The sequence below is a fragment of the Crotalus tigris genome, unplaced genomic scaffold, assembly GCF_016545835.1.
Source record: "Crotalus tigris isolate CLP2741 ecotype Arizona unplaced genomic scaffold, ASM1654583v1 scf7180000018504.2861643, whole genome shotgun sequence".
Classification (NCBI taxonomy): domain Eukaryota; kingdom Metazoa; phylum Chordata; class Lepidosauria; order Squamata; family Viperidae; genus Crotalus; species Crotalus tigris.
Window position 1 is genome coordinate 1,810,820 of NW_024097043.1, and position 26,520 is coordinate 1,837,339.

General features: G+C 37.0%; 1 protein-coding gene across 3 annotated transcripts in view; it reads right to left on the minus strand.

Annotated features, from left to right (window-relative positions):
- Positions 1-26,520, minus strand: part of LOC120312466 (NACHT, LRR and PYD domains-containing protein 12-like) — a 65,636-nt gene that overhangs the window by 16,714 nt on the left and 22,402 nt on the right. For all 3 annotated transcript variants that reach the window (XM_039353222.1, XM_039353225.1, XM_039353224.1), the window contains exons 4-8: positions 21,359-23,027; positions 19,585-19,662; positions 5,175-5,345; positions 1,869-2,039; positions 1,510-1,680 (exon numbers count right to left, since the gene is read on the minus strand). In XM_039353222.1, the coding sequence (XP_039209156.1) occupies positions 1,510-1,680; positions 1,869-2,039; positions 5,175-5,345; positions 19,585-19,662; positions 21,359-23,027 (2,260 nt within the window). The remainder of the gene's footprint in view (positions 1-1,509; positions 1,681-1,868; positions 2,040-5,174; positions 5,346-19,584; positions 19,663-21,358; positions 23,028-26,520) is intronic.

A 26,520-nucleotide genomic window follows, 5' to 3' on the forward strand; every position in this document is an offset into this window, starting at 1 on the left:
GTTCAGCGGTCAGCTTAAAAGAAGTAAAATCCTCTAGGTAGGAGATTTACGTTCTGACATTTCTGAAGTAGTTTCTAAAGTAGTGTCACTATCCTTACCAGTCCCTGGTTCCCACTGAAGCACAAGGAGGATGACTAGTAAACAGGAATGTGTTGACAGGCGGTTTAATCCGAACAAACAAAGTCAGCGCTGGGAGTGATCTGCTTCCAGTGCTTTACATAGCTTCCCGGCCCCGCAGCTCCACTCCCCATTCAGCAAACCAGCATCCGATGCCTGTCCTGAAAACCAGCAACCCAGGGCCCTGCCTCTCTCCTGGCCCGCCATCCAGTCCCTGCCGGTTGGTGTGCAGCGTGTCGTGCAGCGGAGCGGCAGAATCCAGGTAGGAACCTCATCCTCCTCTCGACCTCGCAACAAGTCCCATTGGCCTGGTGCCATCCCACGGTCCACGGGTGGTTGGCAGCCTTGCCGGTGCTGAGGTTGCTCCGCTCGTCAGCGGCACCAGTTTTGGGCCACAGGGCCGTTCCTGCCCTGCGTCGGCGTTGCTAGGCACTCATTGCCTGCATTGCTGGAAGCAAGCCATGCTGGAACTGAGCCGCAGGGCTTCCCTGCCCTATGGCGACATCGCCAGTCCCCCCTGCACGTCATCGGCGTCATCAGAATCAATCCACACTGGTACTGAGCCACGGGGCTTCCCTGCCCCATGGCAGCATTGCCCGTCCCCCCTGCTCACCGTTGGCATCACTGGAAGTGAGCTGCAGGGTCGGTAAGCCGGTCGGTGGGTCTCCTCGCTGGCGATGCTGGAACTGAGCCTCACGGCCTCTCTGGCAGATGATGTTGCCGGCTTTGGGCCACTGGCTTTGGGCTGCGAGGCGGTCTTCTGGTACCTTCTCCCTCCCCCCTCCCCCCGTGTATGTTGGGGCTTGACAAGTAGATTCCGGCTTGTTTACTCTGACTCGGTTACAGCAACTTCTCCGCTTCTTGCCATCTTAAAGTCATGGAGCTTCAGAAATGATGTTTCAACAAAAAGGGGAAAGCAAGCTGTAGCTTGCAGAAGGTAAATGTACAATATTCATATTCTAAGGAGAGGAGACAAACTTTATTGTCCATTTTATGTAAATGGCTTATTCTTCCATGGTGAACTTGCTTCCTGGTTAGTCTCACTCCCAGCTATAGACTCACTTGATCACTCCTTCAAAAAGTTCTCCAAGATCATTGAGTCATCCGGAGGAACAAGAGGATTGATTTCCAAAACTTCCCTTCTAAGTTTCTTCAAACTTAGAAATCAGCTCTAAATATAAAACTGTGGAGAATCATTGTCAATCCAAAAATGGAGAGATATCATCAAGTTGCTATTTTCCATTAGAAGACATATGGACTGTATTCTTGTAGGAACTGAAGGGAATATGATTGTGCATGACAACTAAACCACTCCCTGGATATATTTCTAGAATATTAACTGTTAAGAGAAGGTTGTGCACTTTAAACTGAAAAGAAAAAGCAATCACTTACTGTAGTATCTCAAGTCCACATTTTGAATGTTTGAGCAAATCATACACCACTTCTGCTACTTTGTCATCTATTTCTCTGAGAGAAAACTCTATCTCTCTCAATCTCATATTTTTCCTTAGTACTTCTGCAAGATGGCTGCTGCTGAATTTGGTCAGAAAATCTCCAGCAAGCCTGTAAAAAAGTAAAAGAAAAACAATTATATCTTGAAAAGCAAGCATGGAGTGTACTATTGTAGGAATTGTAGACAATGTATTTATATATGGCAGATGAACTGCTATTCTTGGATGTATTTCCAGAAAACAAACAATCAAGAGAACATTAACACATAGCAAACTGAAAAAGAAATGCTGAACACTCACCCTAGTTTTTCTACTTTACAATCTTTATCTTGGAGCCCCTCACACAATATTTTCACTACTTTGTCATCTGGATAGAAGAGCTGGAAATTTAACTCTCTCAAACTCTTGTTTTTACTGAATACTTCTGCAATCTTCCTGCTGCAGAATTCCGTCATGTTTTCTCCATTAAACCTGCAGTTATGGGTCCAAAACATTACAATTATTTTTGGAAAACAAGCATATACTAGTCTACAAGGAACTGAAGAGAATATGATTATTGCTGATGTTGGAATTCTTTCTCTGAGGATACATTTCCAGAAGATAAGCATGTTTTGTGTTTTTTTCTGGAACAAGGACACACAATGGCAATATCAATATTAGTATCAATTTTTGGAGTTTTAGAGAATTTACTGATTAATCATTTACTTATTTCTTAACATGATATCATAAATCTAGTTCCCCTACATTGAATGAATGATTTACATACATACATACATTCATATATACATCACTGGCTACAGCAAACCTCCCTCCCTGCTGAAGGGAATTGGGAACTGACAGATGAACTGAATGTATTCTACTATAAGTTTGAGAGGAGATCACTGTCAACTATCTCTACTCTCTCCATCTCTGATATACCAATAACAGCCAAGTCTCCTACACCTGACTCCATCCCTCTGGGCCCGCCACCTCTGGTCATCCTAGAAAAAGAGTTGTGATTTCTGTTAAACAGACAAAAGACTGGAAAATCACCAGGCACAAATAGGGTAATTCCCTCTCGCTTGAAAGTCTGTGATGATCAACTAGCCCCTATCTTCACTCGCACCTTTAATAAATCACTGGAGATGTGTTATGTCCTTTCTTGCTCCAAATGCTCTACTATCACCTTGATGCCCAAGAAACCCTCCAAAAAGGAGCTGAATGAGACAAATTCCTTATATGTCTAATCACACTTGGCCAATAAAGAATAATCCTATTCCTCTTATCTATAATCACATTTTTTGATTAGCAAAAATTCATTAAGAGTTACCAGAAATGACAACATAAATATTTTAAACTTCATCAGATAAGACAAATTTATACTCCTTCCCTTTGCTTTTAACAATCTTGATCTTTAATCCTTTTAAATAGTCTCCCACAACTTGTTTTATTTGCTTTTTGCCTCTCCCCTTCAAGACTCTTCTGTAAATCCAAAATAAAAAGCATTCAAATTAATCTTCTGTTTTATTGTGTATTAATTAATAAAGCATCAGCTGGTTTCATTTACATAGCCAGTGTAACATCATTTTCCACGTCATTCCTCTTGTTTTCAGAATCACATTTGAATCAGCCACAGTCTCACCCAATATAGTTACTTCCTTTTATATAACCTCTTTTAAATCCAGATTTATGATAGCAAACAATCTTAATAGCAATTTCTGAATACATTGTTCCCAAATATCCTTGATTTTTTCCAAAGCTTGGCTATTTTCCTCCATTCTCTATTAATGGATCTCTTCTCATTTAATTATGATTTTTAGGTTTTTTTGGTTCCCTCTAGTATCCAACCTTCATACTCCCATTTAATCATGTTTCCCCCCCAATAAACAGCATTTTTCCTTGAGAAGATTTCTCATATTTAATTTCAAAATCTGTAGAAGATGTCCAGATTAAGCCTGAGGGTGGGGTTAAACACACCATCTGTCTGGAGTAAAATTTGCATTTACCATAAGTAGACCAATTTCGTGTGTATAAGTGGCATGGAATAAAATTGAAGAGTTTTTGAACTCCATCCTGGCTCCTGTCTTCTTGCACCTGACATTAATCTGATCTATCTCAAAAATGTTCACCGACTATATGAAACCACAGCATGGCATCAGATCTGCAAACTGGAGCTACAGCTGATGCTTCAGAAACAGACAGCACCTGCAGATGCCAAGAACATTTGGAAATTGAAATATGGAATCTACCAGCTAATATGCACCAGATTGCTTTTCTTCTGCCCTTGCCAAGTTCAATTCCCATGAGAACTTAAGATTTTGAAGAAATAATGTAGGAGGAGGAACCCATAGAGAAGGAGGGGAGGGTGATGTAGGAGATGGTTGGGCTGAGCTCCAGGGCATCAAAGGCATCATCAGTTTGGAGTCTCTGTGCCCCCAAATCCAGTCCTTTTGAAGTCCATTGAATCTTATCTAATGCCAATTTGCATTGACCATTAGTAAATCGGATTCTTGAGTATAGGTAGCATGGAATAAAAAAACTGCAGTGTTTTGAACTCTATCCTGACTCCTGTTTTTTGCACCTGACAAAATCTACATATATTTTGGTTAGGATTAAAAGAATCACCCAGTGTAATGACGCTTGCTGTTCTAAAAGCTCCTATATACAGAAAACACTTAACAAGCAAGTTCTTAAAAATGATTAAGAAAGTTTGTTAACCCTTTGTCCATAAATGTGCTTACCATGACTTGGACAAAAATGGCAAACTCTAAGAATCCAGGATTATAAATTTGTCAGAGACCTCTCTTATAGTCTCCTTATGGGAAGCTGTTTTTTGGAGTGCTTGGGGAAGATCCTGAATCCTCTTTTTGTTCAAAGAGGAATTCCAAGTTCCAACTTTGCCATTACTTTTCTAGAAGTTTGATGTTCAAATTATTTAATGCTAATAATGAGAGATGGGAGGGGAGAGACTCTCTTGAAAGTAATGGACATTACAATTTTTAATGTAGATTAGCAATTACTTTATAAGTCAATATTCATATTCCCAAATAAACAGAAGAAATTTTCAGGGATCTTTACTGTATTAAATGAAGCTAGCAAGCAATTGAAGAGAAATTCCAGGAAATAACAAAATAACAAAAAGATTGCTGTAGATTTCAGATTAAAATTTGTTATAGAATGTAAACATTTTAAATTATTTGATAATTCCCAAAGAATTACAAAACATAGATCTACAAATTTGCAAAGTACAGCTGTGGATATTTTTTAATCAGTGTAATTGCTATCCTATCTGCAAATTGCTTAATGAACATTTATAAACTTCTAAGCCCATCTCCAGGAACTGACCTCCTCCCTAAATTAGTCCCTGCCAAATTCTTAGCAGTTAAAAGCTAAGAAAGTATGTTTGCATACAGGAGGGACAAAAATCTCGTATGTCCCAGCAGACTGTCTTCTTGGACTTTTGATTACGATCATGGATAGAACTGCATCTTAGAAAACATAGTACTGTAGAAGGAACTGAAAAGAATATGGTTAAACATCACAACTGTATCTGTGTTTCCATGGATACTATTCCAGAACTCAAGAGAAAGCATCACATATCTAACTGAAAAAATACTAAACACTCACACTAGTGTTTCTATTTTACACTCTTCATCTTGGAGCCCCTTACACAGCAATTCTGCTGCTGTGTCATCTGTGTCATCAAGGGACAACTCTAATATTTTCAGTCTCTGGTTGTTCTTGAAGACTTCAGCAAGATCCCTGCTGCACAACTCTGTGAAGGACCATCCTACCAAACTGAAAAGACAGCAAATACTCAGAAGAATTAGAATATTACCTTCTGATTAGTAGCATTAGTATAGTGGAATTCAAATTATACCCTCTAGTTAGTAGTATCACATACAAAAATAGATGGTACATACAACATTAAAACAATTAAAAGCAATAGTAATGGGCAGTTATAGTATCATAGGGTTAGATATAAATAATACATTTAAAGTATATTATTTTCTATTGGGTTTCTTTTACAACCAACTGGACTTGCAATGATTACTTGGAAGGAATAGAATTGATAGTTGATTACTAAGATTTATTAAAAGTGAAAAAATAACATAAGAACCCAATAAGCAACATTTACTTTCAGATGAGGATCTATGTATACGTTACTCTGGGAAATATAATTTGCTTGCTTTTTCATCAGTTTGTGACGAACTGGAGAAGTATCTTTCCTCTTTGGAAGAGAGCTAGAAGGAATATGGCGTCCAGCCTCATTCCCTCAGTGTTTTCTCCACCACCGCCATCAAATTCATCTTGACCAATTATCCACACAACCACTCTAATTCACTCTCTCCAAGAGCAGATTGCTGCTTGCCAAGCACTTTAATTGAGCCACTTATCGATTCAATCAATACAATATGCCACAGTAACCTCTTAACCTTACATTCTCCCATAACCATCATGGACACACCCATCCTTAGACCATCTAATACAGCGGTTCTCAACCTATGGGTCGCGACCCCATTTGGGGTCGATCGACCTCTTTTCGGGGGTTGCCAAAGGCGGCAATCCGCCATTTTCTCCCCTCCGGGGGCACCGCCGCGCATGGGGCGGCGGTGCACCTCCGGGGGCAGCACCGCGCATGTGCACCACTCATGGGGACGGCGGCACGCCTCCAGGGGGCGCCACGCATGCGCGCCATGCATGGGGGCGCCGCCGTGCATGCGTGCCGCGCGCGGGGGGGGCGCCCCCATGCACGCCGTGCCGCGCATACGCATAACGTTTGTGTGACGGGGGTCGCCGTCACACAAACGTTGAGAACTGCTGATCTAATACAAAGCCACAAAAACAGGTGGGGGAGCCCTGACTAGAGATGGGAAGGCCTGAAAAAAACCCGGAAAAAATGAATTAAAAAACCCAGTTTTTTTCCCCGTTTTTTTCCCCCAAAGCAGTTTTTTTCTGGAAAAATTGAAAGAAAAAAAAAGGAGTGTGGAATGTGTTCTTTTCCAATGATAAATAATATATCTGTTGCATGGTATTTAAACTATATAACATGAAGACCTTAATGAAAGATTTCTGAGACTTTTTATAAAGTCTTAAATTATTGCAAGCTTTCTCAGCTGAAGACAAGCAATCCTGGAATACAATTCAAGTACTGTACACTGTACTTCTCTCTTTTTTTTAATTACAAAGTTTTATTGAATATACAGTTAAAAACAAAAAAGACACATTGGACATGATACAACTTCCCTGGTTTGAAAGATATTGTTAATATTGCCTTGCATTATATTATTATATTGTAACAAAGTAAGCATTCTTTCAATAATGTGCATTATAAATAAATAACTTTTAATTCTATCTGATATAAAAAGTACTAGTATAAAATTTCTAAACTATCAACATTCATTAACATTCATCCCAGTGTGCCTCTTTAAATCTAACCATTTATACACTTCATTCCAAATTTCAAAATAGTCTGATTCAATTTTATTTTTACCTCTAATGTTAACCTATCCATTTCAGCGCAGGATAGGATTTTGTTTAGTACTTCTTCTTCCAAGGGGGTTTCTTTTCCTTTCCATTTCTGAGCATAAGTTAGTCTTGCTGCAGTTAGAATGTGCAGTACTAAATATAAAGATCCTTTGCTGAATTTATCCTTAGTGATCCCTAATAAAAAAGTTTCTGGTTTTAATTCAATTTTTAATGATAACTTAAAAATTTAACTACAAGAAAATCTCCAATTGGATTTCGACATTGGAGATATTTCTGCACCCAAAATTTATAAACTTGGGAAAGGTAATCACATATAAAGACATCCTAGATGAGAACGGAGAATTGAAAACAAGTGGAAAACTATTAGAAGATGGCATAGATCTGGAATGGTGGGCATATTTGCAAATACAATCACAATACAGAAAAGATAAAAAAGAACCTGGGATAAAATTAGAATACACAGAATTAGATAATTCTACTAGGAACTGAAGATAAAGCGATAAAAAAGATATACCAATATCTACTAGAACAAGACATGCTAGACGAACAGGTAAAAGATACAATGCTAATTTGGAGCAAAAACTTTGGCTACAATATCGAGTTAGATAATTGGCAACTACTATGGGACAGGAATAGGTTAATGTTAGCGATTACCTATAAAGAAAATTTATATAAGATGTTTTATAGATGGTATCTTCCTCCTACAACAGGGGTGTCAAACTCAATTTCATTGAGGGCCGCATCAGCATTGCGGTTGTCCTCGGGGGGCTGGGTAGTTGTAGTCAGGGTGGACGCAGCCTACTGGGTGGGCATGGCTGGAGTGGGTGCGGCCTACTGGGTGGGAATGCCAGCTCTACATCGTTCGCACCAAGGGTGCCTGTGGGGGCCTGGGCAGGAGTGGGACAGATCTGAGGGTCTCTGGCAGAAGGGAGTGGGACCAGGGCAAGCGCCAAGGCATGGTTCATTGGAAAAGCCTGCTGAAACCCCTCCCCCGGAGCCCATCAAGCCAGATATGTGAAGCAGGCAAGGGCCATTTGCTGGCCACTTCCAGGCAATGGTGCATTTCTTCATTCCTCACAAAGGGTGACACCTCCCCAGCATGCACCCAGGAGGCGGGGCAGTTGCGGCAGAGGCTGGTTCCTTGCTGTTTCCAGACGGCCTTGTGGAGCTAAAGCTGAATGCGTTTCAGCATAGATGACCACCACAAAATTGTACATTGGCTCCTGGCCAGCCTGGGCCAGGGCCAAGGCAGCAGAAGCCATTCCCTCACTGTTTCTAGGATGGCTTCACGGGCCACATGAAACCACGTCGCAGGCCGCATCTGGCCCCCGGGCCTTGTGTTCGACATGTCTGTCCTACAAGATGTACACTGTACTTCTCAATGCAGTTCTCAAATTAGGGAAATATGCATTTGTGCCATTAGGGGCACTGCAGGGAAAAAGTCTCCAGTTTAGTTTGCTTGTGTACCTCTGACCTCCTACAGTTGAGTAATTATTGGTATATAGTAGGTGATAGTTTCTGTTCTCCTCTCAGGCCTTAGCTGACAGATAAGAGGGTGAATCTGTCTGACAAATTAGTTCCTCTTTTGTAACCCTTAAATGATTCCTGTTAATGTTCTCCACCATCACAGCATGTTTACCTATAGTCTGGTCAGTAAATTGGTTTTTCTTTTCCTCCTCTCAGTAAAATGGTGAGACCAACATCTAGAGTTTGGAAACATTTCCACAGTGCAATTTTTGCTGAGAGCAAAGCTGCAATTTGTAAATATTGTGAGAAGAAATATTCTTTTCTAAATCCTGCAAGGATGACCAAACACATTCTTGCATGTCAGAGGTGCCCTAAAGACATTAAAAATTATAGAATGAAATGATGAGGACCAGAATGAAAGTGCAAGTAGCTTTTCCTTCCAGAGTTCTAATTCCAGAAATACTCTGCTGCTTCTGGATCATCACAAAGTGTTTCTTCACCAGCAGCATCTTCACGTAAGTGTTGCAAACCACTGCCTCACAAAAATACACAATACCTTCATTTATAGATAAAATGACACCTAAAAATGAGGAGAAAATTGATCACGCTCTTGCAAAAGCAATATATGCTTCTGGATCAGCATTGTCAATAACAAAAATGCATATTGGCAGGAAGCTTTCAAATTATTACGAGCATTATACCTTTTGCCAAGCAGACATTCTTTGAGCAAGCCTCTTTTGGAGTCAGAATATGAGCGTGTGATGGAATCAGTACAAGGAAAAATCAGTGAAGCACTATGTCTTGCAGTACTTACAGATGGTTAGACAAATGTTCAGGGAGAAGGAATCATCAACTTTGTGATAACACCTCAACCAGTCTTTTATAGAAGCACTGAAACTGGGGAGAACAGAAATACTGCAGAGTATATCAGCACTGAAATATGTGCAGTTTTAGAGAAAATTGAGAATGGTAAAGTATTTGCTTTGCTGACTGACAATGCAAGTAATATGAAAGCTGCATGGGAAATCATAATGGACAAGTATCCACATATTACTGCAATAGGTTGTGCATCTGATGGACTAAACACATTGGACACCCTTTGAAGGAGTTATAGAAGAACTAAAGAAGTTATCAAATATGTAATAGCTACTCATGTTGTCACCGCAGTCTTCAAGAAGCATGAAAAAAATGCACAGAATAGAAACACTGAAGTTCTGAAGTAAAACACCTTGGGGTGGAGTGGGGATCTCCTTTAAAAGTTTACTAAAAAACAAAGAAGCTCTTCAAGCAACAGTAATAACTGAGGGTCTTAAAATTCCCAGAAATATAAGGGACGCTGTGCTTGATGAAGACCTGTTTTGGGTTCAGCTGCAGAACTTCCTATACATTTTAACACCAATTTTTTTCAGCAATCCCGCACATCTGAATCACTTTTGTCCGAAATTCCTAACCACATGGCTTGAAAACCTAAGTGCATCTCACTTACAACTGCTGCAAAAAGTAAAGAGAAAGATTTTATTAAAAAAGAGGAAGAATTTTGTTGCCATTCAATACATGTGCTGAAAACCTACTGAATCCAAGATTCAAAAGCAGTGGTGTGACTGATGAGGATACAGTTGCTGCATTTCACTGAATTATGAAACAAGCTGAGCACTTAGGACTTGATGTTGAAAAAGTACTTTCTATATGTTGCAGAATATAGAAAATCTTCAGGAATTTGGACCAGGAATGCATTCTGGGATTCCACAAAAGATATCCCTCCTGCAACATGGTGTTAAGGTCTCTGCACCACACAACCTCTGACATCTCTTGCCTCTCGTTTACTGCAGATTCCTGCATTTTCTGCTACAGGTGAAAAAAATCACATCTATGTTTGGTAATATTCATACCAAATCAAGAAACAAACTGATCTGTGAAAGGGTAGAAAAGCTTGTTTCAATCCGTGTAAACCTAAAGTTTTTAGAAGTCCATGAAAAAATGACAAAAGAGGAAGAAGAAAAGGAAAATGATAACAGTAATTCAGAAAATAAGATAGTATAAACTGCATATGTTGTGTCTTCTGTTTTTTTCTTTTTAAAAAGAACCACTCAAAAGGTAAATCTTCTATGCAGTTTAAATATTATTATTTTTTATTGAAAAGTTTTATACAAATTTTTCCATTTTACAATATAATATCCCTCCCTCATTCCCCCCCCACTCTAACTCTAACCCCCCCTCACTTCCCAGAGCTGATTACAGGGTTACAAATAAGCAAACAAATTTTAACTAAGCTTATCCAACTATACCAATAACCAAATCCATAAAATACTTTAACTCAAATACAAGAAAATTTCAAAGAAAAACAAAAATAACAATATGAACAATTCCCACTTTAAACTATAAGTTATTCAAAAACTAAATGATACTTTCTAATCCCATATTTATTTTGTACATAATTTATCCATCTTCTCCACACCGAGATGTATCTTTCTTGTGAATGATCCTTCAAATAAGCAGAAATTTTGGCCATTTCTGCTAAATTAGAAACTTTAAGTGACCATTCTTCTATAGTGGGCAAAGAATCTTTCCTCCAATATTTCCCAACCAGTAACCTTGCAGCCGTAATAAGATTCAACATTAAAATAGTTTCTTTAGCATCACAATCTACAATAATACCTAACAAAAATAATTGTGGTGAAAACTTTATCTTTCTCTTGAAAATCTTTTGAATGTTCCACCAAATCTTAATCCAAAAAGCTTTTACGTTTCTACACGTCCACCAAATATGATAATAGGTTGCATCCAAGCAACCACATCTCCAACACTTAGGCTGTAAATTAGGATACATGCCAGACAATTTTGGGGGATCCAAATGCCCCCTATAAAACATTTTATAAAAATTTTCTCTTAAATTTTGAGCCTGAGTAAACTTCACATTCCCAACCCAAATTGCCTCCCATGTATCTAATAAAATCGGCTCTTGAAAATTCCATCTCTAAATCCAATTCTACTAATACATTATAAACTCTCTTTATACGAGCTCGATTTTGATCTTTAATCTGTTTTATCAAATTCTCATCCTCTAAAGTAATACCAACCTTTTGGTCTAAACTTTACCTGTCTAACAATTGCCTATACTGAAACCAAGAGTAAACAATATTTTCTTGCCTTAATTCATCTAGCGATTTTAATTGCCAATCCTTCCCTTCCAATTTAAGCAATTGATTATAAGAAATCCTATCCAACTTTACACCTCTCAATATCCCTTCTACTGCGTGTCCAGGAATCCCCCTAATTGGTGTTTTATAATTTAATCTATAATAATATTTCTTCTAGACACGCAATAAAGCAATTCTTAAAATATGAGATTTAAAAGCCGTATCTACTTTCTTGTTATAAATTAAATATGCATGCCATCCATAGAATACATCCCATCCCTCCAAAGAAAGTATATTTTGGTTTGTTAAATTAATCCAATCACTAACCAATGTTAAAGCCACAACATCATAGTACAATTTCAAATTAGGCATCTTAAGTCCTCCTCTTTCTCGTACATCTTGTATAATCTTAAGCTTAACTCTTGGTTTTTTCCCTGCCCAAATAAATTTATTAATACCCTTCTGCCATTCATCTAAATTAACATCTTTCTTCAAAATAGGTATCATCTGAAACAAAAAAAGAAATTTTGGTAGAACATTCATTTTAACAGCTGAGATTCTCCCTAACAAAGATAATTGTAGTTTTTTCCAATCATTTAAATCCTTCTGCACTTTAATCCATAATGTTTCATAATTATTTTTATACAATTTTGCACTAGAAGCTGTTATATACACTCCCAAATATTTAACCTTTTTTACTATTTCAAAACCTGTCAAGTTAACTAACATTTCCTTTTCCTTAATAGTCATATTTTTAGATAATATTTTAGTCTTGTTAACCTTAAAGCCAGAGACTTGCCCATACTGAGTTATAATCTGTAATAAATCTAAAACAGAATGACTCGGTTGTGATCAGATCATCGGCAAAAGCTCTCAACCTATAATCCTTCATATTTATTATTATTCCCTTTATTATAGTTGACTCACAATTTTTTATTAATAAAATTTCTAATGTTAAAACAAACAATAAATGAGATAAAGGACACCCCTGTCTTGTACCTTTTTCAATTTGAAAGGCCTCTGTTAACCCTCCATTAATAATAATTTGAGCCAATTGTTGTTGATAAATGCCCTTAAGGGCTTGCAAAAATTTATCCCCAAAGTTCATCTCCTCTATTACTCTTAGCAAACATTGCCAATTTAACTGATCAAAAGCTTTTTCAGCATCTAAAAATATTAAAGCTGCAGGAATCTGGTTATTTTTATCCAAATACTCAATTAAATTAACAATTTGTCTAACATTATTTTTCATATATCTTTCAGTTATAAAACCAGATTGATCAGTATGAATCACTTGCTTCAAAACGAACATTAATCTATATGCCAATATTTTAGAAAAAAATTTATAATCTGTATTCAAAAGAGATATAGGTCTATAATTTTTAGATTGAGTAAGATCTTGATCCTCTTTTGAAATCAACGATATAAAAGCCCTTTTCCAAGATGGAGGTACTTCTGCACCCAATAATATACTATTAAAAAGTTCCTTTAATGGTATTATCCTCTCTTCAGATAATATTTTATAATAAATTGCTGTCAATCCATCTGTACCAGGTGCTTTGCCAACCCTTAATTGTTTAATTGCCATAGTAATTCCTCAGAAGTAATTAAACCATTAATCTCATCTCGTTGATCATTTGTAAGCTTAGGAAAATGAGCTGCTTGTAAATACTTGTCTATATCCAAAACCTGTACCTTTTCACCAGTATATAATTTTGTATAAAATTCTAAAAAGGATTTTTAATCAAATCTTGCTGAAAAACCACTTTACCTTTATAATTTATTCTATCTATAGTCCTTAACCTGTTTCTTCCGTAATTGATAAGCCAACCACCTACCAGGCTTATTTGCATTACAAAAAGTATTATGTTTCATATAACGTAGGTTGGTTGCAACCTGATCAGCCATTAACATATTAAACTGCTCTTTAAGCATATTTATAGAAGCCTTTAACTTATTATCCAGAGGATTCAAAATTAATGCTTTCTCTTTCAATTTAATCTCCTCTTCCAAGTCTTTACGTTTCTGCAACTGTTTACGCCTATGAGCATTATTCATATGAATCAGAACTCCTCGCATATAAGCTTTGTTGGCATCCCACACCATCACCACTGAAGTACTCTTATACATATTTAAAGTAAAAAATTCTTTCAAGTATTCTCTACACTTCTGTAAAGTCACCTCATATCTAAATAAGTTCTCATTCAACCTCCAAGATCTTCTATTCCCATTCTCAGCAAATAATTCCAACCATACAGGACTATGATCCGTCAATGTCCTAGGAAAAATTGTAACATTCTTTTTTTTTTTATTGAAAATTTTTTAAAATTTTACAAAACAAATCCCCTCCCCAACCCCCCCACCCTCCCATACCCTCCCCCAACTCCCCAAACCTCCCTAACCCTACCCTAGACCTCCCAGAGTTGGTTACAGGCTTATCCAAAATGTTTCAAAAAAAGAAAAAGAAAAAAAAAACTTAAAGCACATATAAATAAATCCTAAACAAATCTAAATACCTTGAGTTAAATAAATTATCTCTAAAAGATAATAATAATTAAAATCATTAAACACATTATAATATACTCTAAACATCTTCTAATCATGCTTATAATATTATCCATCATTCTATATAAGTTCCTTCCAAAACACAATTTTAAACACAACTTTCTTTGAACATCTATACCTACAATATAAAATCTAATATGAATCATTAGCAAATCTGAATAGATTTAATTAAACAAATTATACTCTCTCCAAAACTTTGAACATTACTTAAAACTTAAAACGTTGGAATAAACAAATTATACTCCCTCCTTAATCAAATTTCATCTTAAAAATAGTAATAATACTGATATTATTATCATTTTTATAAACTCCCTCCAAAACACAAATTTAAACATTAATTAAAACTTAAAAAATCCCTTATACACATTTAAATCTTTAACAATAACAAATTCCATCCACAATAATCACATTAAACATTTAAATCTTCGCCAATAACAAATTCCATCCACAAAAAACACAATCTTTATCAGTCTCAGTTGTCCATTTTCACTCTCCATCCGTTATCATATTATTATCAGTCTCAATTATCCATTTTCATTCTCAGTCTCCGTCTTTAAGCTTATCAAGCTCAAAAGATATGCTTTAAGCTCAGCCTTTAAAGATTGCTCCAAAATTGCTGAATCTCCCAACGACTCAGAAGCCAATACACATGGGGATTCCTTAAACTCCTCATTCTGTTGGTCTTTTTCTTTATATGTTGCGTAAGTTATCCTCTGTCCCTTCCTCTCAGCTTGTTGAGACCCCTCAAGCTGAGATTTCCCATTTTCCATTTCAGACAACAATTCCACCTTTAAAGATTGCTCCAAAGGCTTTATAAATCTTGCTTCTCCCGCAGGTTCAAGAACCACTAGATGTGAGGCTTCCTTAATCTTCTTCTGTTGTTGCTTTTCTTTGCAGTTATGTGCTACACAAGTTATCTTTTGCTCCTCAATCTGGACGTGTTGAGACCTCTCAAACAAATGTTCCCCAATTTTAGGGTCTTCAAACTGTAATTCTACATTCCTTTCTTCCAAGGTTTTAAACTTAATAAATGGCGATGAACATACCCCCAGAACCGAAGTATAAAAATCTTTTGCTTGGGAAACTGTATTAAGTCTATAACATATCCCCAGGTAGTTCACCACCATTCCAATCGGAACATCCCATCTGAATGAAATTCGTCTCTTTTTAAGTTCGTCTGCTAGAAAAGCAAACTCCTTTCTTCTTCTTAAAATTTTAAATGGGATCTCCTTTAAGATTATAACATCTTGTGAAGCAATTTGAAATCTCTTCTTATAAAAAGCTTGTATAATTTCATTGCATAGAGATCTTTTCCCAAAGTAAATTACCACATCTCTTGGCAAATTCTTTTGCACTGCCACCACAGAGTTAACTCTAAATATTTCATTTCTACCCTAATTTGAGTTGTAACATTTCCCATCATGTCTTGCAAATCCTTCACAATTGTTGGCTGGACCACAGAAGAAGGTGGAACTATTGATTTAGAAACTGTAAAAGTCCCTGGACGCTTTGGAGCCATCTTTAAAAAAAAAAGAAACTTTACTCCTTCTCAAGAGTTACAAAAATTCCTTCAAAAAAAAAATCATAACTTCCTCAAAGGAAAATCATTATAATTAAAAAAAAAGGGGGGGGGGAAATTATATAAAAAAAAGAAAAAGAAAAAAGGAATTAAAATATCCATTCCAATCATTAAAAAAAAGGAGAGGAGGAAACACCAAAAAGCCTACCTTTTAAAGCAAAAAACAAAACAAAAAAAGTCAAGCAAAAACAATAATGTTTACTCACCAGAAAGCCTAACTAATAAAAATACAAAAAAACAAAACTAAAAATTTTTTTTTTAAAAAAAAAAAGGAAAAGAGAAAGTAAAAGAAGCCGATCGGCATTCTAGCTTCCAAAAAAAAAAAAAAAAAAAACGCCCGAAAGTCTGCCGATCGCCATTTTACTTTCCCTTTCACCAAAAAGTAAAAAGTAAAAGGAGAGAATATAAACGTAAAAATAAGCCTTCAAACTTAAAATACATATAAAATCAAAGAAAGCAAAAAATAAATCCTCTAATCAACTCTGTCCGCTTTTAAGAAAAACTCACCAGATCCCTTTAAGCGCGGAGGTGGTTGCAACGGCTTGTTTTGTCCCTAGGACAAAAGCAGCTGGGAAGCGGAGTACAGTCTGAACTCCATGGGAGCACTCTGTCACCCCCCAAAAAAAGAAAAATTGGGGGTACATAAGAGGCTCTACCACTATTCAGACAACCCTCTTCCCCCCCCTTTGCCCGGGAGGGGGATTTTGAACCGCTGAACAGCTGATGTACGCTGTTCATAGCGATTCATTACACTTACCCAGGAGGACGGCTACAAAGTAGCCGCCATCGCCCGCGCAGATCCACCGGAAGTTGGCATTCTTAACACTAAAATATAAATCAGTAGTAATTAAAAAAAAATCAATTCTTGAAATGACTGATGCCTGTCATAAAAAAAAAAGTAAAGTCTCTTTCTTCCACATTTCGTTCCTGCCAAATATTTTTCAATTCCAGATCATCTTTCAAGTCAAAAAACGCCTTGGGTAGTTTAGCCTGATTGGAAAGCTTGGAAAGTCCTTTCTTGTCCTTATTTAAATCTAAAACACCATTCCAATCTCCCATCATAATAACAGATTTATAATCCAATGAAATTAATCTTTGATGTAAAAACGTATAAAACTGCTTTTGTTGTTGGTTAGGAGCATACAAACTCACTATAAGAAGTTTCTTACCATACAACTCTAATTCAATAATAACATATCTTCCTTGAGAGTCAGAGTCTATTAATTTGGCTGATAGGTGCTTCTTAACATAAATAACAACACCCCCTTTTTTTCCGAAGCAGAGGATATAAAATGTAAACCCAACCGAGAGTTAATCAAATACTTTTGATCCTTTAAAGTAATATGAGTTTCCTGCAAGCATACAACATCATTATTATATTGCTTCAAATAATGAAATACTTTCCTTCTTTTCTGTGGAGAATTCAAGCCATTAACATTCAAAGTCAGGAGCTTTGCCATCCCTACTGGCTTGAAGCCTGGAAAAGACTGCATGAAGATCCGCTGTTGAAGATCTTTTCGGTCTTGCTCCTCCCACAGGCTCAGAAGTAATCGATTCTTGTATTAATACTCTTGCCTCCACCTTCTGTTGCTCCTTTTCTTTACGTCTATGAGCTGCTTGGGTCACTCTCTGTTCCTTTGAAATTTCTTTTATCTCAAAAAGCTGCTGTGAAGATTCAACCTGTATTTCTCCAGCCCCCAGTAAGATAGCACCTTCAGTTGGCTGTTCTCCCAACTTCTCCTCTGATATATTAAATCGTGGAGATGGTGGTGAGCCTGCTCCCAGGACAGAAATATAAAAATCTTTCGCCTTTGAAATTGTGTTAAGTCTATAACGTGTCCCCGCATAGCTCACCATTATTCCGACCAGTATCTCCCATCTAAACTGAAGCTGTCGTTTTTTAAGCATTTTCAGCCAAGAAGGCAAAATCCTTTCTTCTTAAAACTTTTGGAGGAATTTCTTTTAAAATCATGACATCTTGAGCAGCAATTTGAAATCTCTGCTTGTAAAACGCTTGTATAATTTCATTACGAAGCGATCTCCTTGCGAAGTAAATAACCACATCTCTTGGTAAATTTCTCTGCTTCGCAATCCATGAATTAACTCTAAATATTTTTTCTATATCTCTCAATATTTCTTCAGGTTCACACCCCAAAATCAAAGCTATATCCTTCACCACCAGCTCTCAGATTTTCTTGCATGTTTTCCTTCAAGCCTCTAATTCTTAAAGCAAATTCCATATCTCTATATTGAGACATGATAATTTCATCCTGTGACATTTCCACCTTATTTTCCACTTTACCAACCTGATCTTCCAGACCTTCAACCTTCTCCACAACATCATCAATACGATCACCCAGCCTCTCAACATGGGCGGCAAGTCCTTGCAAAGCAAGTACTATATCCTCCCTCATTTCCCTATTTCTGTCCTCTAAAAGTTCCTCCATTTCTCCTCTAATCTGTGGGACTGCTTTTCCCAAGGCATCTTGTAAGTCTTTTAACGTAAATGCTGGTGGTGGAGAAGGTGGTGGTGACCTGGGTTTAGCTTGTTGAACAGTCTGTATAACCGGAGAAGAGATCGAAGCTTTAGGTACAGCAGAAGTCGCGAGATGCTTTGAAGCCATTTTAATTTATAAAACTACTTCTTAAGAAACCAACTAGTATCTCAAAAACAAAGGGGGGAGAGAAAAAGGAAAAACAAAAAGCCCCCTATAAAAAAACAAAAAGTAAAACTATTGTCTTTTGTATCAATAACCAAAATCCATTACGTTATTCAAACTTTGTAGCCAAATGTAGCCAAGTGAAAGTTCTTTCTTTCCTTTCGCTCACAGAAGAAAACATCCCAGTGCCATTTTAACCTCTTTTATAATTGTAAGAAAAGGAGAAGATTAATTCTTTTCCAGAGTTAAAGTTCCAAGATAATCACAGTTATAAATACTCCTGGTCAGCTCTGTCTGCTTTAAAATTTACTCACAAGTTCACTTTAAGCGCAGATGTGGAAGCAGCGTCTTGCTTTGTCCAAAAAAAGAACAAAGACATCTGAAATGTGGAGAAGCCTTGGACTCCGTGGGAGCTCACCCTCCGACCCCCCCCAAAAAAAGAAATTTTAGGGTTTTGGGGAACTCTACCACTATCCAAGGAGAGCTCACCTCCTCCCCTTCGCCCGGGGAGAGAAGTTCCGAACCACGGGTCAGCTGTTGTCTGCTGTCTCCGCGGTTTTGACACACTCTCAGGCGGATGGCTAAGAGATAGCCGCCATCAGCCTATGCAGTTTAATTATTGAGGTGGATCTTAACTTTATTTGCTATTGGTAGTAGGGGAAAAATCTGATTATTTTTTATGTTGATGGTTTCTTGCTTCTGAGGAAAAAGGGGGTGATCACCTGTTTTATTGATAGCATAATACTTTTTCAGAGACTGCATTTCTTGCAATTTATAAAACTATTCCACACTGAATTGTTTTTTCAATTTTTCAAAAATTTCTATTTTTTTCCAGAAAAAAACAGGGAAAAAACATTTTTTTCTCATGGCTTCAAAATTTCCAGAAATTTTACATCGCTAGCCCTGACTATCTCTTTTCTCACTCCAGAGGCGGCTCTCCAATACTTTGTTCTGCCTTTCATCAAGGAATTCCAATGATAATGATTTATCCTTCCTTATATTTTTTTAAACTCTGTTTCCTTGTCTCTCAATGCTTCAGCTAACATCCAGTTCCAATACTACAGGAACCCCAGTAAAGCCAGTATATGTAAAGGTTTCTGTATCAAAGCATCTAGGATAAAATGCATGCAGTTTCTTACCTCAGGACTCTTAATTCTGTCAGCTTTTTCAGTGCTTTAAAGAAGTCTTCCACATATTTTTCATCCAAACTCCATTCCCTAAAGTGGAAAGATGTTTGTGCTCTTCAGACTTTACTTCGGTGTTTCTAGTTCCTCTAATTTGCAAATATAATAGGCTTTCAGTTCATTTGAAAAGTAATCACAAATAAATGCACTCATATTGCAGTATGGGAAATTACTAGTAGAAAAAGACTATTTTGTAAATAAAATGGTTACAGGTGGTCCTCAACTAACAACCGTGATGGAGCTTGCCCATTATGGTCAGAGGTCACAGTGGCCACTAAGTGAAGCACCCATATCATTGCTTCCCTTATAACCCCCCTCCCCCAACATGCTCTCCCCAATGTGTTTAATAAATGAAGCACAGGGTTCATTAGGGGCTTGGTGGGAGGCCGTGGGAGTCCTAGTGCAGACTTTGCCCTGGGTCTCCTAAGGCTCCTACACCCCTGAGGAATGACATTCTCTGCTTCCCACCCCTTAGGCTTTCCACAGGCTTTGGGCATGCTTCCCAACTTCCCAGGTCTCACACACTCCTCCCCACCCACCATCACCAATCACTTATCTTTGTAGATGTCCTTATGAAAGCTCTGGAGATCACATTGGGGAGATCTCCGTAGCTATCCATAGTGCTGCGAAGATCACATTGGGGAAGAAGAAGCTGCTCTCTCCCTATATATTGTCCTCTTCCAGAAGCAAGTGCCATTTTCAGACCATCTGCAATGAATTGTGAACACTGCAAAATGGCACTCACTTCTGGGAGCGAGCCATGCAGTTTATGGATGAAGAAGCTCGATTTTCTTCTCCAATGTGATCTACAGAGTGCTGTGAAGAATTGCAGAACTCTCTAGATTGGATTGGAGAAGAAGAGCAAGCTGTTTAATTGCTAACACTTCCAGAAGTGAGCACCATTTTGGATTGGCTGTCCTGAAAATAACAGCTGCATCATGCCACATGTCTCAGAACAAAACAACCTTCCCTCCTTCTATAACACAATCTGTGAAGCTCCAGAGCTCTTCTAAAGCTGAGTGTGTGATGGGTGACACATGGTGAGGAGTAGGCTGTAGGACCCAGTAGGTTGGGAATATAATCTATATTCTATCATCTCTCTTTGTTTTAAGAGAGGAGCTTAAGAAGTTTCCAATTATTATAGAAGCGCCTTCTTACGTTATCTGCCATTTAAGCTGAAAAGTTTTATATGCAATGAAACTTTCAAATACAGTACCATGATCATTTGAGGGCATTGAATGTAACTCTTTTTGGTTAAAGGGAGAAACACCCTTAACTTAGCTATGGCCAAGTGAGCTTCTAATCAGTCTTTAAAGAATGTCAATGTTGGGCTATGTATTAAAAAAAATCAAGGGTTTTTTTAGCTACAGTGTTTGTTTATTTACTGTAAAATGGTTATAGCCTCTATATCTCAACAGCAATTACTTCTCTGATCTTGAGCTGAGTTGACCACTTCCTGGTGATATAATTATCAGGCTCTTTAAGTGCAAGGGGAATAGATTGGGGCTGGTCTCAACAATAGACAACTTTTCATTTTTAAACATCCTCCCAACTTATCCAGCCCAAGCCATGACTGAGAGCCCTTTTTAACTTAGCTGCCCAAAGACATTTATGCAAATTCCTAAGTGACATTTTTTGGGTCTATTATATGTGGGACAATAGGTTAGAGAAAATGCTGGCAAGATCATAAACTGGGTGAAATGTTCAACATACTTTCAAAAATACTTACTTATTTTCTAGAAAAAAATCGGTCTCTGTAATATACAGCGATTCAGGGACTTCAACATCGAGATAGGTCAAATTGTGACAGTGTTGTACACAATAGGCTAGGATCATCAAATCCATATCTGAGTTGCACTCATACTCTATTTGAGTGATTTCATGTACTGCATCTTTTACAAAATTGTCATCTTGTATCTCATATAAATAACTAAACATTTCTTTTTGCAATTGGAAATTATGTCTACTTTTTTTAAAATTATTTTTCACATAGTCTAATAAGAATTCTTTATTCTTAGGAGAAATTTTCCATCCAAATTCTTGTTTTAACATTGTCATTCTTTTTTCTTCATTTAAAAAACCAAAGAGGAAGTGAGATCCTATTGCAAAGTTAGGCCTAAAAGATTTATGTCTTTCTAACAGTGTCTGCAAATTTTTATCCTGATTTGGAGAACGTTGCTCCTCTTCTTCTTCTAGGAGATAAAACAAAGCAGCAAAAAACTCCTGAAAACTTAAATGAATGAAACTGAAGGTTTGAATACAATCAATGTCCCTTTTGAAGATGCTCTGATTCAGAAAAAGGGGAAGAGGGTCTCCTTGATCCAAACTGTGCATCTTCACTTTTTCTTCCAAAAACAATGTTTCTTGATTCCAGACTCCTTGTGCAGCCAAGGAGCATAAGCCTTTCACATATGATTGGACATCCTGTTTGGATTCTTTGTGGTGAAACTTTAACAAACTGGAGAGATACAGCATATAGATTTCAGTAAGGGTGCACGGTGCCTTCAGAAGATCCTTGCCTCTCTCCATTTCCTGTTTCATCACAGTGCAAATGATCCAGCTCACAAGGGGAATGACACACATGGTGAAAAGTATACTATTTTGTTTAACAAAGCTAAAAGCTTCAATTGCTGCTTCTTTGTTTTCAAAAAAATTGTAGAAAAATTCTTTTCTCTCCTGTGTGGAAAAACCCAATATCTCAAAATAACGTGAGTCCCCTAAACATTGATCGAGTTTCTCCAAAGCAGTTGGTCTTGTTGTGATTATAAGATAAGATTCAGGAAGAAGCTTTTTTTGAAATAAACTACTCAAAATAATTCTCACTGGCTCCTTCTTCCGGGTTTTAGTACAAAAGTAGTTTTTAGACAGATCAAAAGAATACTTTAATTCATCAAACCCATCAATAATGAACAGAATCTCCTTTTCATTCTGTAGTATATTTTTCACTGCATGACACTTGGGCCATTGTTTAGAAATTATATCTTCAATGCTACTCTCCTCTGTCTCTGCAAGATTCATCTCTCTACAGCTAATATAGAAAACATAATGAAATTTGTCCTGGTAAAGTTTTTGAGAAGCCCAATCAAGCATGATTTTTTTGGCCATCATAGTTTTTCCAATTCCTGCAGCTCCTTGCAACACAACAACTTGTGGAATGAATCCATTTTTATCAGGATTAAATAATTTTTCAAGGCTGGTTGAAGACTTCGCTCTCTTGCTAATGATTTCAACATGTTTCCTTCCTGTTGCCATAATTTCATGTTCTCTCTCTTCTTTAGAACGGTGATCATCTAGGATGATTAGCTTTGAGTATCTCTGATTCAGGAGCACATATTCACCAAGAACAGCATTAGGATCTTTCATTTTTTCAAATGTTTTTTTAATGTGGTTTCTGTAATCTAAAGGAAGAATGAAGCAAATTAGAAGTGTGAAAAGTAAGGTCTGCACAAGACACTCAGTTAAGCATTTTGTCTCTGTATCTTCTCCTCAAAGCCTCCATTCACCCTCTGTTGAGGGAAGTTGCAGGATACTTTGTTAATTAGTATGTCAGTATTGATGTCAATAGTGGGAGTTCTCCAGAAAATGGCATTCTGAGTGGCAGAGTCCTTTTTTCCCCCTCTGCCAGTAGACAGCTACCAAGCTGTTTTTTTTGGCAGCCAAAGCTCTTGGGTTGGAAAAGAGCATCTCAGAATTCCACCATAGGGCTTTCAGATAGCTTACTGACTGGTTGGTTTGACCTAGGGTGAGTGTAAGAAGGAAAGCAGGGATAGGAGATCTTGTCTGACCACTGTCCACGTACTAAAGATACTGCTCTACTTTTACTTTTTCACTTTTATAATGTTTTTTCTTGCTGTTTTTTGTTATTTTTGATAAGTCGGTAAGTTTTTTTTGTTATTTTTGATACGTGGGTAAGTTCATTGCCAAGCTTGATATCTCTTGATGGATTGCTATTAATGATTTTAATTATTGTATTCAAAGTCATGAGGAGATTTCTATTTGCTTTATCAGAAGGAATATTGGTGGCAATCTTGGTCTTCTTTTTTGCGCGCAAGTGACTTTAATTGTTTTGACTATTTACAGAAAGGCTTCTACGTACCAACTTTAAATTTTCTCAAGTTTTTTATATTGTTTCTGCCTCTTGTTCTTTGAATTAAGAAGAGGGAAATCCTCCACTTTTTTTCCTACCTACTATGGGAACTATTATCTCAGTTTGCTCTCTGTTATGAACATAACAAAAAGAGGCCCCACTGCTTCTAACCTTCTAACCTTCAATTTGCTGAAAAGATCAGGTAAGCTGTGTATTTAATTGGCTACTACTATTAATGCTTTTAAAGAAAGAAAGCAAATTAGAGGAGTTTAGGGTTCAATCTCTTGTAGAGTATTTTGAGCAAAAAATTATCTTAATTTTAAAAATTAAAAAAATGAGCTCTTTGGAAATAGTGGCAAAAAGCTTAAATAGAAAAATAGGCTAGAAGAATGTGCAACTGGTTAAATCAACTGAAAAAGATATCATGAATATACATATAAGAGAAGAAAAGTTAGATATAACGATGGAATTAATAACCAATTTATTATGAATGGATCAGATGGAAAAAAGGCTTACAGTACTTAAGAATTAGAGGCCTACCAGAAAATGTGGGAAAAGATATTAATGTAAAAGATTTAATTATAAGAAATTACAAAATGGATGAAAGAGGATCAACTGGAACTGATTGAGTTTGCAAAGATGGTGAAATTAACTGTTTGGTTTAGAGCAGGAGCCTCCAACCCCTAGTCCGTGGACTGGCACTGGTCTGCAGCATGCCAGAAACAAGGCCACGCAAACAAGTGAAGCACCATCTGGGGGATGTAGGCAGCACATGAAACCACGCCCCCTCTGGTCCATGGAAAAGCTTCTCTCCACGGAACCCTGGTGCCCAAAAGGTTGGGGTCCACTGACTTAGAGACAATGTTTTGGACCTGTTTATAAGAGAATGAGAGTTGTCTATGGAGTTTCTGGGAGTTTAATATAATTATAGACTGTTAAAAGAGACTTTAAGAATAGCTTATTTCTTTGGACCTCTAGTTAACAGATTTCCCTTTTACAGTTAACAATCTGATTGATAGATATTAGATTTCTATATTTGAGTTATTTTTAAACAACTGTGATATAAAATAGTAATATAGTAAATATTGCAAGTATAGATGAGAAACTTTATAATTATTTGTACACACAATGTGCAGGGTAGGGGATTTATTAGATTTATTTGAGACATATTTGTCAACAGTCAACCAAGGGGGATGATGTATGTTTAATGTTGGCACACTTTATAATTATTGATTTTATTGTTGTGTTTATAATTTTTTTCTTTCTTGTTTCATTATTCCTGTAGTTTTTTTAATATTCTATCTTTGAAATAAATACGTTTTAAAAAAGAATATCAGTAGGCAAGAGGGTGCTGGGGAATGAAGCTCCCTTCCCCAAGCCTGATTTCTACCAGCTAGGGAGTCCAATAGGATCAAAAGTCAGCTGGCCCGCTTGATCCAAAGGAGCCCTCGGGACCGGCAGGAAGAAAGGCTGACTGCACCCATGTGGTCTGCCAGAAGCAGCTGATCATCAGAGACAATGAATTTTAAAAGCGGAAGGCAAAAGAGCTGATCCAGGTGAGACTACTTTCCTTTTCTCTCTACAAGCAAAAATACTGGTTCTGGGAAAAAGCATTCAAAAGCAAGAAATTCCCAAGCTTCAGGGAGGCGGGGGCTTTTTTTTCTTTGCCCTTCCCTCCTGAACTATAAGCAGCGGTTTAAGCCTTGGGGGAATTAAAACTGGCATAACAACACGGTGAAGATAACTGAGGCATAAAAGAAAGATAAATTGGGGAAACTTTTGGATTTATAAATCTTTTTTTTTAATTCTTTGTTTGTTTGGAAACCATCAGGTTTTAACTTTTTAAACTTTTTTAAAGTATGGTGGGAATGGACATCTAATGACAAAACTGAGAATTACATTTAATTTTGTATTTTTTTCTCTTTTATTTTACTCAGTTGTTTTGATTGTGGTCTTAAAACTTGGCTGTATGCCCAGACATAGCTTATAGTTTAAACATTTTGGTGTCCTTAGAATTTATATGCCTGAAGATTGTGGCTGAAAAAGAAAAGACTCTTTTTGGATTGCCCTGTCCTACAGGATGGATTACAATTATAAATAAAAACTATGTTTGAAGTCATCGGACTTCCCTGGATTACAAATACAGCTTGACTTGGAATCTTTACAAACTGTTTTGAAAGAGTGAATAATAAGAAATCCCTTTGAACAGAATACTTTGGATTACAAATTTTGGTATACATTTTTTTTCTTTTTTCCCTTTTGCTCTTTTTTACCATTTACTATTTTTATTATTTACCTCTTCTATTTGTTAGGAGCCTATTGGATTATAAATTTTGGCTTACTTGGTGGATTACAAAGTATGATTTAAAGACAATGATGAATGCCCCCAACCTATCTAAAGTTGGAAAAAAAAGATCTTCTTCTCCCTCTTTGGTTTCTGCAAGTCCAGTCTACCAGAGATCAATTGATACAATGCTTCAACAAGAAAAAGGCTAATAACTTCCAAAAGGAAACTCAAGTGACCCTACAAACAATTCAAGAGGCAATCACTACTCACAAGTCGGTCACAACAAGAAACCATGAGGAGCTGAAAAGTGATTTTGATAAAATGAATAAAAAAACTAACAACATGGACTGCTAATTTGAAAATTTTAAGCAGATGATCACAGATAATCAACAAAGAATCCAAAAATTAGAAGATAAATCAACTGAGGTTGAACAGAAACTATAAGTTTTAAAAGGTGAAAATCAGAAATTGATCCAAATAAATGAAGAACTAGAAGACTCAATAGCTGGGCTGGAGA